At 44.0% G+C, this 17037-nt stretch overlaps 1 protein-coding gene across 1 annotated transcript; it reads right to left on the bottom strand.

The window, feature by feature from the left end:
• Positions 1–6595: 6595 nt before the first annotated feature.
• LOC126356360 (cuticle protein 12.5-like) lies at positions 6596–10515 on the bottom strand. Its single transcript, XM_050007347.1, has 2 exons — positions 10482–10515; positions 6596–6939 (listed from the first exon to the last, which is right to left on the bottom strand). The coding sequence occupies exons 1-2, from the start codon at positions 10491–10493 to the stop codon at positions 6640–6642; spliced, it is 312 nt and encodes a 103-aa protein (XP_049863304.1). The 5' UTR covers positions 10494–10515; the 3' UTR covers positions 6596–6639.
• Between the last annotated feature and the right edge of the window lie 6522 nt (positions 10516–17037).

Raw genomic sequence — 17037 nt, 5'->3', positions numbered from 1 at the left:
GCGCCTTGCTGCGTCTGCTGGCCACCCGCAGCTCTCAGGCGTCCGATATGTTGCCTCCACTTAGGATTGCTTGGCTCCTCGCTTTCATCTCTGACTAACGGCGTAGATAATACGAGGTAGTAAAATTTTACTGCCGCCAACTTATATTTCGCGTAAGATAACAAATATAAGAGAGACTAGGGCTCGTACAGAGGCATATAGGCAGTCATTTTCCCTCGTTCTGTTTGGGAGTGGAACAGGGAGAGAAGATGCTGGTTGTGGTACTAGGTACCCTCCGCCACGCACCGTATGGTGGATTGCGGAGTATGTATGTAGATGTAGATGTAGTTCGTACAAGTAGGAGAACCTGTGTTAAATAAAATAACATGAGCAGTCTCGTATAACAGTTCATAACCGGGATTTATTTCCTGACCTTGCGTTGAGTAATATAACAAAAGACCGGACAAAAAGTACTGCACATCTACCGAAACTTGGTAATAGTCAGGTACAGAGAAATTAAATTTTGTTGCATACGCACAGTTCATGTTCTTTTTCAAACTTCAATCAGTAACTGACACGTTTGATCCACTCCACTAGGGGATCTTTGTTTCCGGTACATGAATGTCTTTTATTATGTTATGTGTTCATGTTATTATATATTTCTTTGTTATGTTGTGCTGTCTTATTTTCTTGCGACAAATACTAAAAAGTTTTGTAAATGCAGTCACTGATTCGAAAAACCACAGGTCAAAAATGTTAAAATATCTATAAATGTACTGATTGAAGAATAATGAAATTACAAGTAAATTCTCATGCTGAGAGCGGAGATGTGGCGTTTCCACTGCATTATCAACGTAAGTACAGACAACAGTAAACTGGCGTCAGGATTTTACTGGCTCATTGTCATATTTTCTTTCTGCATGCTAAATGTCTCATGCACGAAAGAAAAAACTATTTGACCAGATTATAATTAACATTCTTTACGGTAATGTGACAAGAATTTTAAGAATTTTTTAAAAAATTAAAAAATTATGACTTTTTTTTAATTTCCCGTTTGTAAAGAAGGGGGCAGAAGTGGTTCATAGTCATATGATATTTTGAATGCTTGAAGCCATTAAGTTATCGAATAGGAGCAATAATTAAGTGTAATAAAGCAAAGTACTTAGTAAAGGAGGAAAATGGTAAGTTATAAAGTGTGTTCTTCGCTAGAACTGAACGAAGTGCATGTTGATCTTTAGGTGGTACAGCATTTCTCTCATGACGTGTGACAGTTATGGTGCCATTTCTTCATTATATGCTGTACGCCTTAATTTGCTCCTAGCTATATCTGAATTTAATAACTGTTCTGAAATATTTAAATAAAATAAAATCATTAAAAGGATTTGTCAAATTATCACGCCACAAGGTTCTAAAATCTAAGAAAGTACTTATTCATTTGCAGCATATATAGGGTGTCTGGGAAATGTTGCAGCAAACTTGGAGGGGCTGAGAGGGTGTCTTGAGGAACAAATCGAGCCTAGCAACCCCTGATCGGAAACATCATTCAGGATGGAGGTATGTACTGCCTAGACAGGCCTTGCCTCCTACGAATTCAATGCTTGGTTGCCTCGATGGATAATGGCATACCGAAAAATACTGAAGATTTTAGAGGGTTCCAGGAGAAAAACGAAATGAAGGTGGAAACCCATGTCCAAAACCGATATCTTCCGAGGAAACAAAACATCACATTCACAGGGAACTAGGCCTTAGACACATCAGCAAACTTCATCTTCTCTACTGGCGATCGTGGCAATCAGCTGCAATCACTGAATAACAAGCAACATAAGGAGACGTTCCTCCTACGGCCAGACAGCGGATAAACTCACGTTTGCTATAGAAGAGTTGGCCCTGTGGCAGGCGCTCACGTCTACAGCTTCGATGCTCTGTAGCGTTGTTGGATGACGTTTCCGGACTCGAGTTCGCATCCTCAATTTGTTCCTCTCTCTATAACCCATCGAGGTTCGTCGCAACATTTGTAGGACACCCTGTAGACATGGAGTTGCCTATGCTGCAGTGATGTCCCAGAACATTTCGACCACTTACTTGGCAACGGAAACAGCAACGATTCCGTCCGCCATGAATTCTTAAAGCTTTTGGTATATTTCCAGAGGTGTATAGCACCAGATGGTACGTGCAGGTTACCGATAGTTTGTGTGTGAGTGAGCGATGCCTGATAATGTCCCAGATGTGTTCCATATGCTTGAGATCAGGAAAATTTGCTGGCCAGGACATCAACGCAAGTTCCTTAGGGTGCTCCTTTGGTCACTGTAGCATGACTCTCAACTTGTGAGAGGGACAACTGTACTGCTGAAAGACACGGAGGATGAAAGTATACAAACGGTCCGCAGTACTGCCCAGTTAGTTTACAACTGTCGTGGTGCATTCGCTTAGTACCACACCTCCTACGAAAGTCCCACGTGAACGTACGCTTGTCATAATACTGCCCTACCGCCCAGGGGTCGTAGCGCAGTGCATGTTGTTAGCAGCCATTCGCCTGAAAGACGGCTTAACCCGAACACGAACAGTCAGGCTGGTGAAACAAGAAACGTTTATCATGCGACTCTGCCTCAGTGTGGCCAGTCTGCACGTCATATCCCAGTGACTGTGGAGTGAGGAATCTGTAATTATTGACTGTCTGGTCTGGAAGATGAGACCATCGTATTCCTCTCGATTCTCGTGAACGAGATGACGCCATGAAGCGTGAGAGGCGGTAGTTTGACTGAAAGAACGTTAATTAATGAAGAAGCATTCGTATGCGCCATCCGCGCTGCAAACACCGCAGTACCCGCTGGATGCTGAGTTCTACTGTCAGCTATAGCTCTGCTGTGGCGATGGGAAAGTTTACTGTTAAGATATCCTTCATCGATATATCGATCCAAAGGCAGTCCTCTTCGACTGGCTAAATATAAATTTAAGGCCGAAGGGAAAATATCAACATTCGTGTGCTTTCTGATTACTTTGAAATGGATCCTTTAGCTGTAGGTACTGAGACAAGACGTCCACCGTTTTGAATGTTGTTCTGTTTTATCAGGTACACTCTAATAAGGCCCTAAATGTCCAGGAAAACAAAGTCTGTTACTGAGTGAAAAATAATGCTATAGAGATAGGGTGTAAACTTGATTACAGCCATTTTTCTATCTGAGAAGAATTTATCTGAGTACTGGTCTTGGTAGGTAATTCTACTGGTTGTCTGGGTCCGCTGGGATTCTAATGCGACCGATCGACACCGAATTTATACCGGGAAAAATTGGCTGCCAAAATTAACGACCTGTCAGCTATAGCGGAATATATTCTTACGAAAGGGCATAAAAACGACTTCAAAAGTACGAAGATTCTTTCCCACTAATCGACGTACTTGGTCTGCGTAATAAAAGACCATTGAAGTTGTGAGATGCACCAGAAATTTTTACAGAGACAGAGGTTACAATCCCAGTGGTACCTGGGTCGAGTAGTTAAGATCCATCGTCTACAAAGAAATAAGACCACAAAACATAATTATTATGGGGTATGCGATGCTGTGGATGGTCGCCGTTCCACTTTGATCCTCAGAAACGGGTGGGGACAAGGGCTTTACTGCCTTACTGACGATTTTCCGCATTTGTACATCCGAATCTCGCCCTGAATCGGTAAACAGCTGTTAGAATACCAAGCGACTTCCCCCCGAAAGATATCATGTTTGAGCGCAAATCTTTGCTCGGACAGACAATCATCTTTTGACAAAGAAAGTCGTACTTATCATCCCAAGCTCGAGTTTTAACTCATTCTCGGCGCGGTATGGACAAAGAGAAAATTTTACTCAAATATGCCGTCGCGAAGAACTTCAGAGTTACATCAAGAGTATAGCTTGCTAAGCAGGTTGTCGAGCAAAAATTCTACTATGAACTCACCTATACACGGCCAAAGCTTCTTCAGTTTCTTAAAACAGCCGATGAAATTCGAATTTCTGCTGTTACACTTCCTTTATGTGTACTCTATTTGACTTTTTAGATTAACTGTATGGGTGACGTTCGTCCCTTTTAATGTGTGTCAGGGCGCTGATGACCTCGATGTTGAGCACCCATAAGCCCCAACACACCACCACCACCACGTTCGATCTCTTTCTGACACAGCAGTAAACAATGATCGGCTGCTACCACGAAAGTAAAATAGAATACCAAGAAATCCAAAACGAAACACAGATCAGTGACACATTTTATCTAAATAATTAGGCACGGGGTTCCGTGTAAGTGATCTACCTTTGAATAAATGTGGACTTCCTTCACCTATGATTTTGGAAAACAGCTCATCCTTCCTATTTTCTTCCATCTCCATGTCCCACTGTGAGCAGTTAACATTAAAATCACCAGGTACTATTTTAGATTGTCTCATTAAGATGATGGCCGCAATCAGGTGATCTTTCATCATTAGTTCCCTCTGCAATCTGTGTACGGTGACAATAATAACAGCACTGCTATTCATATATATATAGACGTGGACAGAAACAAGAAAATTGAAAGGCATCACGCCCAAACTGCATAGAGGCATGTAGTGGCAAATTAAAGTGATTTATTTATGGATTTAATTAGGTGCATTCCATGTACAGATTGGTTGTAGTTAAACTGACGGCGTTCTAAGTGCTGCAGTGAGTGCTGTATACGCTGCAGGAAGCTGAAACAATCTATGTTCATTAATCGGAGCGTTTGCGGAGTGTGCTGAAATAGAAAAAGGAGAAGCACCTCAATTTTCTACCGCCGCCTGAAAATATGGCGCTGCAAGCAGTCAGAATGCGAAATGTTTCCTGTTTTTTCTTGTTTCGGCTTCAGTTTGTAACCTGGCGATGCGTGTTGATTTTTTTGAGAACTGACTGTTGGTGAAGGGTTAATAAGGTTGAAGTTTTCCGCACGAAATGCAATGTCTATTGAGAAGAAAGATCTTGCACTGCTGGTAAAGAACGGCAGCAATCGCAGCGTGGGATTGTAGGCTACAAAAACAGCTGCGAAAAGGCCCCACGTCAGTAAATGGGCTACAGAATATGATGAAGAGATTTGAAGAAACTGGTGAATTAGGTTGATGCAGCAGGAAGAGGAGATGGCCTGTTCCCAAGGCAGTTGTTGGTGAAGTTGCTGCAACTGTTGTCAACCGCGCAGCATGTGTCCCAAATTCTGCAGCCAGTGCTCGAGCTGTGTCACGGAAATTCTCTCTGCCCTGGTCAACAGTTCAAAAGTTCGCCCCGATAGCTGAGTGGTCAGCGTGACGGATTGCAGACCTCTGGGCCCGGGTTTGATTCCCGGCTGGATCGGGGATTTTATCCGCTCAGAGACTGGGTGTTGCCTTCATCATCATTTCATCCCCATCCGGCGCGTAGGTGGCCCAATGTGGCGTCGAATGTAATAAGACCTGCACGAAGGCGGCCGGACCTGCCCCGCAAGGGGCCTCCCGGCCAATGACGCCAAACGCTCATTGCCAATTCCAACAGTTCAAAAGATTTTACGGTGCGTTTTACAGTGGTATTCCTACAAGATTCACCAAATGATGCCTCAAATTAGGCTGCAACGCCGTGACTTTTCTCTTTATTTTTTGACACTCATGGGAACTAATGACATGTGTCTGAGAAATATTCCTTCGACTGACGAAGCACATTTTACTCTGCACCGTGATGTGAATGCATGACAGAATTGTCACGTATGTGGTTCTATCTGCCGTACGTTTGCAGGAACATCCACTGTACTCAGCTTATGTGACTGTTGTGAATGTGTAATGTGGTTTCACAAGTTTCTTCATTCTCGATCGGATTTTCTTAGAGGTGATGACACCTCACGGGTCTGTCAGATGTACAATAATGTAGCACATAATAAGGACCTCCTTACGCAACTAGTTTGACAGTTTAAATAAATCTCCACACTTTCACACTGATGAGTAAAATGCAAAGGTCTGAGCAGCAGGTACAGTTGCGTCGATAACTTCATTCAATATTCTTTCAACTCTGATCAATTTTTGGTATATCCTGAATTTGTAACATTTAATCCAGAAAATTATTATGTAAAGCTAAATTCACTGATCAGATCAAGGCTGTAGCCCAAAGCTGATCACCTGGTATTTAACCCGTGGCGTTATTGACGTGGGTGTGAAGGGGAATGTGAACGGGACATTATTTTAGTAGTCATTGATCTACTGTTAAAATCAAAAGAGAACTCATTCATTCGGAGAAACTCATCAGTTGTATTCATTAGGCTGAGCGAACACTCTTTGAATTCTGGCGCAAGAAAAATTCTTGGCGGCATCAGAGATCGATCATGGGTCTTGTGCATGACAGACTTACGTGCTGAATACTCAACTGCATTGTTGGATTAAGTAACGTGTTACATTTCAAAAATGTAATATTCTAAGGGATTACAGGATTGTTGTGTCTGCTTTCAGGACACGCTTTTCCATCATTTTGAAGGATATAAAGTGTTAAGTATTGGTTGCGTACACAAATTTGGGTGAACGCTGATTAATGTTGCCACTTTTATGCATAATAATGGAGATGCCGTCCATTATTGACGCCAGTAACAAACTACGTATGATAGGTGATGGTGTAATTTTGAAGACACTGATGTAATAAATAGTTCATTTTATTGTCGACAAGACACAAGTTAGATTTTAGTGGTATTTGAGAATCGGAGCAGCGACAGCAGGTGCAGCGTAGGCCACAGGGGCGTGGATGGCGGGGGCGGCGTAGGCCACGGGGGCGGCGGCGACGGCGGGGGCGGCCAGGAGGCGGGCGGTCTGCGACACGCGGTACGTGTTGGCGTACGAGGAGGCGGCGGGCGCTACGGCCACGGGGGCGTGGGCCACGGCGACGGCGGGGGCGGCCACGGCAGGTGCCACGGCGACGGCGGGGGCGGCGTAGCCTCCCAGGTAGCCGGCGTGGGCGGCGGCCACGGCGCACATCAGGATCACCTGCCGGTCGTACACAGTTGATGATTGACTTTTACACAGCACTGGGTGGAACCATTTTCCCATAATGAAAGAAGCACAAATACAGTTTTTTTTTCTTTTTCTACATGTTGATGCAAGCTTGGCAGTCACGTTATCAAATCACTGCTGTGCACCTTCGAAAAAGTACGTCTATTGGTCTCTGTAATTTCGCCAGTCAGAGCATAGAAATAAAGCCAATAAACGTAGGTACATATATGAAGACCTTGTGCCAAAAGGTCTTTTACCTGCATAAAACATAGATGTAAAAAAATATAAGAAGTTTTTATGTTCTGTAATATCCATAAGTAGTTGAAATAGACATGTTAGGAATGGACCACTTAACGTTTTAAGAACTCATCATTTTTCAGCAAAACCTGTTATCAACGAGCTTGTTTGTGTGCTACGTACTTCCACGTTACGTTTCTTGTAATGTATGCTACTAGTCTAAAATTTTACGCTACATTATATAATCAGATAGAAGTTGAACAGGTAACAAGTTGTATTACGAAAAAGTGACAGCAGGGTATATGTGGATACATAAATACCAACTTGTAGGCAACGGATTAGTGTCATATTCGTATCTTTCCTACGTGCATGCGGTACATGCGGACAGGTGAACTATGGTGACGTTATTACCATATGCGTCCATCGGAGAAGGTGGAACGGGTATGGGGTGTCATGTTTGTCGCAAAACACCTGTTGCGGATTCGAGTGCCAAGTTCCGTGCGACAAGGAATGCTGATACTTCATGATAACGCACGTTCCCACATCGCAAACGTTGTAACGCAGCAGTTACGCCTACTCAAGTGGAATACACTCGAACTCGCGCCCAACAGTCCTCATTTACCCTCAGATTCCTTAATGGAGGCCTTCCCTTCGCATGAGGATGTGCACCAGGCATTTATGGACTTCTTCACGCAGTAGCACATGGTGTTTTACCAAACGGGTGTCTTCAACCTGGTGCGTCGGTGGAATGATAGGCTCAATGCTTACTGCGACTTTCTCTGATTGGGATACCAATTCTGGACTGCATGGCATTCGAACAGAAACTTTTCGACCACACCTTATCTATAAGATTTAGTGTTACATTAAAACAAATAAGGCGAGAAAATGTAGGAGCCCTCTCTGTCTCTCTTTTTTCTGTATCTCTTTCTCATTCTCTCTCTCTCGTTCTTCTTTATTTCTCTTTCACCCTCATCCTCCTTATTTTCTGAAATACACTCCTGGAAATGGAAAAAAGAACACATTGACACCGATGTGTCAGACCCACCATACTTGCTCCGGACACTGCGAGAGGGCTGTACAAGCAATGATCACACGCACGGCACAGCGGACACACCAGGAACCGCGGTGTTGGCCGTCGAATGGCGCTAGCTGCGCAGCATTTGTGCACCGCCGCCGTCAGTGTCAGCCAGTTTGCCGTGGCATACGGAGCTCCACCGCAGTCTTTAACACTGGTAGCATGCCGCGACAACGTGGACGTGAACCGTATGTGCAGTTGACGGACTTTGAGCGAGGGCGTATAGTGGGCATGCGGGAGGCCGGGTGGACGTACCGCCGAATTGCTCAACACGTGGGGCGTGAGGTCTCCACAGTACATCGATGTTGTCGCCAGTGGTCGGCGGAAGGTGCACGTGCCCGTCGACCTGGGACCGGACCGCAGCGACGCACGGATGCACGCCAAGACCGTAGGATCCTACGCAGTGCCGTAGGGGACCGCACCGCCACTTCCCAGCAAATTAGGGACACTGTTGCTCCTGGGGTATCGGCGAGGACCATTCGCAACCGTCTCCATGAAGCTGGGCTACGGTCCCGCACACCGTTAGGCCGTCTTCCGCTCACGCCCCAACATCGTGCAGCCCGCCTCCAGTGGTGTCGCGACAGGCGTGAATGGAGGGACGAATAGAGACATGTCGTCTTTAGCGATGAGAGTCGCTTCTGCCTTGGTGCCAATGATGGTCGTATGCGTGTTTGGCGCCGAGCAGGTGAGCGCCACAATCAGGACTGCATACGACCGAGGCACACAGGGCCAACACCCGGCATGGTGTGGGGAGCGATCTCCTACACTGGCCGTACACCTCTGGTGATCGTCGAGGGGAGACTGAATAGTGCACGGTACATCCAAACCGTCATCGAACCCATCGTTCTACCATTCCTAGACCGGCAAGGGAACTTGCTGTTCCAACAGGACAATGCACGTCCGCATGTATCCCGTGCCACCCAAGGTGCTCTAGAAGGTGTAAGTCAACTAGCCTGGCCAGCAAGATCTCCGGATCTGTCCCCCATTGAGCATGTTTGGGACTGGATGAATCGTCGTCTCACGCGGTCTGCACGTCCAGCACGAACGCTGGTCCAACTGAGGCGCCAGGTGGAAATGGCATGGCAAGCCGTTCCACAGGACTACATCCAGCATCTCTACGATCGTCTCCATAGGAGAATAGCAGCCTGCATTGCTGCGAAAGGTGGATATACACTGTACTAGTGCCGACATTGTGCATGCTCTGTTGCCTGTGCCTATGTGCCTGTGGTTCTGTCAGTGTGATCATGTGATGTATCTGACCCCAGGAATGTGTCAATAAAGTTTCCCCTTCCTGGGACAATGAATTCACGGTGTTCTTATTTCAATTTCCAGGAGTGTAGTTTCCATTCCCAGTACATTATGGCCATTCATTCAATAACAACGATTTTCTATGGGTAGACACTACTGTCATCACCATGCATCGTTAACGCTAAGCTCGGGGAACGAAAAATTTATTTTCCGAAAAGTGTATCAATTTTGTACAGTACGTTTATGCATTTAATTTATACGTATGGTTTCTGGGACGAACTATGGGAGTGGTCTGGTATTTGCCAGTCCTGTATGGAAAACAGTTTAGAAACAGATATGTAATAGGATAAATGATTTCAAAAATACTGATTATTTTACTTGATGAAAAAAGGAGACATTGTCTTAAAAGAGATCAAGAAAATTTTAAGATTCTTTAAATGGCTGTAGCAGCAAACGACGAATGAAATTTTCGTGTAGAAATAGCGGACGACCATTGAGTTGCAAATTGGAAGGTTTATTAAAACCCTTTTATCATGGTTTCAACTTTTATAAAAACGTCTTCTTAAGAAGTAAAACATGGACAACTGGATTACGTGTTGAGATAGTGGTACGTTAAAATGCAGTCGAATGTCGTCGTCAAATACGAAATTTTACCTCCATATTAATTGAAAACATGCTCAACATGGATTGTTGTCATGTGGTACTTCCTCGCCAATGTGCAGTTAGTGAGTGGGAAATTTTATATTTGACGACGCTTTTCGTCTATATTTTGACAACATGTAATCCAGTTGTCGATTTTGTCCTTCTGAAGATGTTTTTATGAGCGTTGAAATTATGGAAAAGGGTTTTAATAAATCTTTCAATTTGCAACTGATTGGGTGTTTACTATTTGTACAAGGACACTTCACGAAAAGATACGGAAGGAAAGAAAAGAAGTGAAATGGAGTGAAACTTGTGAGTCGACGTCAGGACTTACCAGCTTGTACATGTTGGATGGGTGTGAGTACAGCGGACTGTGGCGACGGACCGCTGCCGGCGCCTCTTTATACCGCGCCGTCGCCGCCCCCTAGTGGACTACTGGGTCAGCGCGCCGCTCCCGGCCTTGGCGGCGCCCCACACCTGGCGTAACTGCCGCCGCCCGTCTCGCCTTACTCGCTGCACTATTTTCCTACTAGCCAAACCGTCGAGACGTCCCACTTACATGACGAGGCAGTTCAGCAATTAAGACACTAAGGCAGGATTCCGAGGGACCATAGCCTATTTCCCCAAACTCACTTAAAGAGAGTACCTAAATGGTACCTTGAAAACAGTTGCCTGGGCTACACTTGTGAAACCTTTGTCTCAATCTCTAATGACTTAAATGTTGATGGGATGTCGCACACTAAACTCCCTTCCTCTACTACTTTCATCTTGTAGATAAGAATACATTTTGTGTTCAGCCAAACATACTCCTCGAGTATCCTTCTGACAGCAGCTTCACGTTTTGACGTGAAACTGTTTTCTTACTCTGATTTGAGCTTCTGTATTTCAGTTTAGTTTGCTCTGTTATTGTTATAAACCCAAACAATGACGAAACTTGCACCTACATTATGATTAAAACTCTTCTGGGTGTTGCACTAGGTCACTGTATAAAATACTTTAATTATATAATTAAAACCAACATTTCAACAGTACTGAAACGGCTTTCCTCAGGATAAGACTGCTTTTTCTTCAGGACAAGATACGTTTTGGTGGAAGAAAGGCGACTCTCTTTATTACAGGTGATCGGTGTCAATAAACATATTTTTGAAACTTTATAGGCCCTAGAATGTAGCAGGCTTGTCAATACGAATTGGAGAGTGTATAAATCCATACTGAATTCACTCTGGTTCCTTAAAAGTTTCAGTCGCCTCTTGAATTTTACACTGAAGCATCCACGACTCTTTCGCCAGCACAGAGACTTCTTGGAACAAGATAGGCTCTCCATACTCACTGTGGTGTGTTGCTATCGCAGATTTATTGTGCTGTGATAATAAAACATGGCGTTCATGTTGTGCTACTCACGTGCTAATTGATCTCCCTGTGCAACTACATTAGTTCAGTAATGATTAAGCTCAAATGGCTCTGAGCACTATGCGACTTAGTTTCTGAGGTCATCAGTCGCCTAGAACTTAGAACTAATTAAACGTAACTAACCTAAGGACATGTCACACATCCATGCCCTATCCAGGATTCGAACATGCGACCGGAGCGGTCACACAGCTTCAGACTATAGCGCCTAGAACCGCACGGCCACTCCGGCCGGCAATGATTAAGCCTTATGTAACTTATGTAAAAAGGTACGCAAGAGTGTTTGTATGCAGTCTCTAAAGTAGGAGAGGTACTGCATAATTTAGGGGGTAAAGAGGATGATGAGTTGTTTTGTGTAGTAGTTTTGGAAGGCCTGCCTTACTACATGTATTGCTTACTTCTGAATATGCACGTTGAATAATAACTGTTCTGCAATAGGAAAATTCTTCCTACAAGAAGAAATGGGTTCATCTCACATCTGATACGGCTGCCAGGGATATTTAACATGGCACTGGATAGAGCACAAAAGGAAAAATATTTATGATGTTGACTAAGATTTCAATAACCGAAACTATGTAAGGGATTTTGGATGTAGTAATTACGTGGTTGAAAATATTATCACATCGAAAGAAGAGTTAGATGACAGTATTAAACACTTTGCGAAGATTTTTATGAACAATAATATACACAATTTTCTGATCACAGCACTGTTCCAATTCAACATTTGAGAGAGCTTGTGTACCTTTTATTTAAAGAAAGTGTAGAATATGTCTTGGAAAACTGACGATACCACAATTAATAATGCCACCATTATAATAGCACATAAGGTTAAGCATTACCGAATTCTGTAATCATCAAATTGCCTTTTATCACAGCTCAGAGCCAGTTTTGTACTGGGAATTAAAGACATGAAATGTATTATTGTTCATTATTCAAGTGCGGTTTATCGACGCATCAATTTAAATTTCGAACTATTTTCATAATTTCCTTAATTTCTGGAAGTCAAGAGAAGGATTTACTTTGGTGCCAAGGTATTTAGTACGTAAAATAAAGATTACCTTCATTACGATTTTCGTATTGTATTACCTTCCTTATTCACCATTCTCACGCTGTGTACGAGGTCTAATCTACTATTTGCAGAAACGTCCTCTGCGCAGAGTGGCCGGGCGGTTTGAGGCGCCATGTCACGGATAACGCGGCCCCTCACGCCGGAGTTCCGAGTTCTCTCTTGGGCACGGCTGTATGTGGTGTTCTTAGCATAAGTGAGTTTAAGTAGTCTAGGGACCGATGACCTCAGCAGTTTGCCCCCTTAGGAATTCACACACATTTGAACAGAAATGTCCTCTCTGTCTTCTTTCTTTACCCAGAAGTACCATGTAAGTCTTATCCTCAACGACCCAGGAAAATACTCGGGTCAGCCACAGTTTTACTTTGCGAGTGTGTCGTTTCTTAATTCTTTGTGTGGCGCGTCTCAAATAGAAACTAAAACGACACATAATTCACAGGAAATGACGATGTATGCAGGCAGGACCAGACAGACGGAGTATACAATGAGAGGCTGTGACACGTTGTTCAGCACTCCCTGCGAGGCCACACTGTACTATTATCCATCATATTTTCGGAAGTCACTGTGTACGAGTGACTAAAACGAAGAAGTACCTCCCCATGAAACTAGAATTCGGAAATCGGTCACGTGGCGTCAAATTCTTGCTGTGTAGTGCGATCTTTGTACCGGCCGAAGTGGCCGAGCGGTTCTAGGCGCTACAGTCTGGAACCGCGCGATCGGTACGGTCGCAGGTTCGAATCCTGCCTCGGGCATGGATGTGTGTTAGTGTGTTAGTTAGGTTTAAGTAGTTCTAAGTTCTAGGGGACTGATGACCTCAGAAGTTAAGTCCGACATTGCTCAGAGCCATTTGAACCATTTTTTTGCTATCTTTGTGTTGACCGCCAACTTTACAAAAGCGTTGTTATGGATCCAATGTTAGCTAAATATTTGGGACAAAGAAGCTACAAATATGATTGCTGCATATTTGTTACAAACAAGACTACAAATATCACTGCTGCTCTTTCATTTGCTGTAATTTAATCTGTGCTCTTAGGTTCCTTCCCATTCACGGTCTCTGAAAATGCAGCGAATCTGGAAATAAACAGCAAAGTATTTGGGACATACAAGAATATAAATGTAATTGCTGCTCATTACAGTTGCAGCAATTAGATTAGATTTCTACCTAACGACACACTTTGAAAATATGATAGATTGCAGGGCACTCTCGCTTCTGATTTGTTGTCATGCTGCTTAATGTTCTTAGGGAAAATGATCTTTTTTACTACCTGATTTCATACATCATGATGAAATGGTGAGCAGGAGTTGTTACTCTTGCTTGTGTGCTCTAGTGAAAGAATACTGGTAAGCTTCACCTGCATTCAAAGGAATAGGGTACCGATTTAAACGGCTGCAGCAAAACTGTACGGCGACTGAGGGCTGAGGGAAGCACGTTTTTTCTGTGGAACCTGGGTGAAAACATTTCCTGACTGCCGAGTTCCACGGTCTCATTGTGCAGAAACGTTTATATGGCACCGGTCGGTTGCTGGTCGCGTCCAAGTAGGCTGACTACCGACGAGAAGTCGCCGCTGCAATAGCCAGCGCATTGTAGACCGGCAAGGCAGTTCATTGTAGACCGGCAACAAAGCAGAGGATGGGACTTGTTTGGCAGGAGCCGACGAGACAACTGCAAGCTTTCTGTGAATTTCCGTGGGACAGGCCACTGGCGGCTAGACGTCCATACTCGGTTACGAAACATATTTGTGAAAGCACAAGGCTTTCAGCGAATTTATGGCGGTTCTTTGGAAACTTACAAATGGATGCAACAGGAGAGATAACGATCTTTTTATGGAGGGGTGTGGTTCAAATCCAGTCATATTGTTAGGATAAGACACAGCATAAATGCGTGGGAAAGAGGCCGCGAAGCTGAATCTGTTTTTTCTTTTCTCCCAATCAACTTTAAAGTCTCTGATTGGTCAAATAGACGAATGTAGAGCAAGGAGCAGTGTGCTATCTGAGAATGCTGCGCTCCAGCTCGTGATTGGCTTGTGCTAAAGTTGGAGTAGTCTAAGCTGTAAATGTACTTTGCTACCGAGCTGGCGAGGAACACGGAGAGAAAGAGAAGAGGTCACTCTTGTACTGGCGCTTTTCTTGTAAAGAACTGCAGGTCTCCACCTAAACGGTGAGATTTGCTAGTGCGCCACTTAGAGAATGTGCCAGTCACCTTCTGAACCATCAGAGGTACTGCTTCCGGCATCACACACACAATTTTTGATTCATGGGTGTACTTATTTGTCTTGAGTCGGCCATCTAAACATTTGACACATTACGTCACGCATAGTCGTGGGACAGAGTCAAATTGGTATAGGAGACCAGCAAACGGGTCCACCTGCTCACTGGAATCCATCGGGGCTCATAGAGAAGTACCTGCGTTCCAAATTAGCCGAACGCGAGAACGCATACTTGCATTTTTCGGGCGTGCGCCATTAACAACAGACTCCTGCCATCCATGACTTCAGTCGCCGAACGCATCGTGATGCGCCACTCTGACCAGGGGAAGGGTGAAGTGTTCGCTGCTACGGCGCAGGGCTCCTTTATATGTTCCTAAGCACCCTGTTCTTTCGAACCATACTTTTCTTTTTTGGAATAGTAGAGTTTAGATGCTTGATTGTGGAGTAGTTTTTGTGCCATACACCGGATTCACGTGTATGAAGTAAAAATGTAAATGTAGCATGACTAGGGCCTCCCGTCAGGTGGACCGTTCACCAAGTGCAAGGCTTTGACGCCACTTCTGCGTCTTGGTCGTCGATGGGGATGAAATGATTAGGACAACACAACACCCAGTCTCTGAGCGGCGAAAATCTCCGACCCAAACGGCAATCGAACCCGGGCCCTTGGGATTGACATTCTGTCATGCTGGCCACTGTTTCTCCATTTTGTTCCTTGCGTTTGGTCTGGGCGGACGTCACAAGACATCCGTTCAACTTGGTTGTTGATTCTTTTGTTCAGTTTCTTTTATTACAGAGGCCGAGCAGCTTTTTGATCGAACACGCTGAGCTGCCGCGCTGGCGTCACTCAGCTACCGTGGGCAGACACGTGTATGAAGTCAGATAGAACGACTAGTGTTGTGGCTAGTGTCATGTGTCGATCTTCAGCTGATCACTTTGTCCACCATTGATTCCATATTAGTGAAAGCGTTTGTCAAATGAAAAGGTTTGTGTGACGTTTCTTTAGTCATTCTTTTGTCTCGTGATGTAAAGAATGAATAAATCTTTTGTCATTTAGATCACAAATTCTCCCGGTGTTTTGATAAAGATTACCTTTCCCATTTTTAGTCCTGATTACAGAAGAAAGTGGCAGCCTTTCAAATATTCCGAATAAAAAGGGTGAAATATTTGTGGCAAAAATTATGTAAACATCGTTGCTGGCTGTTTCACTCGCAGCAGCGTCTTCTTCCGTTTTCTAGTGCGAATGAAGACACGAAATAGAAGAAATTAATTTCTGATAGAGTGTGCTCTTATATGCGGATAACATCGAACGTTGTAGAATATAATTCTATTTCACGGATAAGAAAGCCCTAGCGGGTGTTACAAACGCGAAGACGAAAAAAGAACAGAAGAAAACCGTGTATCAGGACGCGGACATATTTCCTTAGACTCCCCTGTTGCACGTCTCTAGCCCCGTGACCAATCCGATCAGTTACCGTTTCGACAAATATTATCGCTTGTCTTAGAATTTCCTAAGGAATTGACAGTCCATGTGTCCTTAAGTGACATTAAATGATAACAAATCGTACCCAGGGTGCCGTGTTTAAGATAAATCTTCAATGAGCTCTGACCCTAAAACAGCATAGTGTCATAACACGGAAGTTGTAATACGGTAACAACGAAATACGGTGAATACTCTCAAAATTAACGAGGATGGGACGTCACGTGACTGATTTCCGATTTCAGACGAACGCCAGTCGAAAGTGTTTGTGGCTTCCTAATTTTAGTCACTCGTCACTCTGTGGCTATTTTAAAAGCGAAATAGCACGTGTGCGAACTTGTAAGACATGAAATCATGCCTAAAGTTTACGCAGTGCATAAATGCACGCAGAAGAGCAGTGAAACTACGAATAAGACTTGTTTTATGAGCGTACTGTTTAAAAATATTACCTGTTACCGGTTTCGTTAATTTCTGAAGTACACCAGCACAGAAAGAACATGCATATGTTTAACTTTACTTGAATATATGAATTAATTACTTTAAGCTAGGTTTTGTAATTTACTTATGCACTATCATGTACCACGCTTCTTTGTTTTGACTTCCAACAACGTGGCGGAGGGTTGATTAATTTGCTTCACTCTGGTCACAGCGCTGCCTCTCTATGGTTTTCTATCTCCATGGACAGGACTGTCATCCATGTAATCCTGAGAACTTCTCATTCGAATAAGCACTA

This window comes from Schistocerca gregaria, chromosome 3, assembly GCF_023897955.1.
Source record: "Schistocerca gregaria isolate iqSchGreg1 chromosome 3, iqSchGreg1.2, whole genome shotgun sequence".
NCBI lineage: Eukaryota > Metazoa > Arthropoda > Insecta > Orthoptera > Acrididae > Schistocerca > Schistocerca gregaria.
Note: the sequence above shows the minus strand (reverse complement) of the source record. Positions and strands in the feature narration are given on the sequence as shown.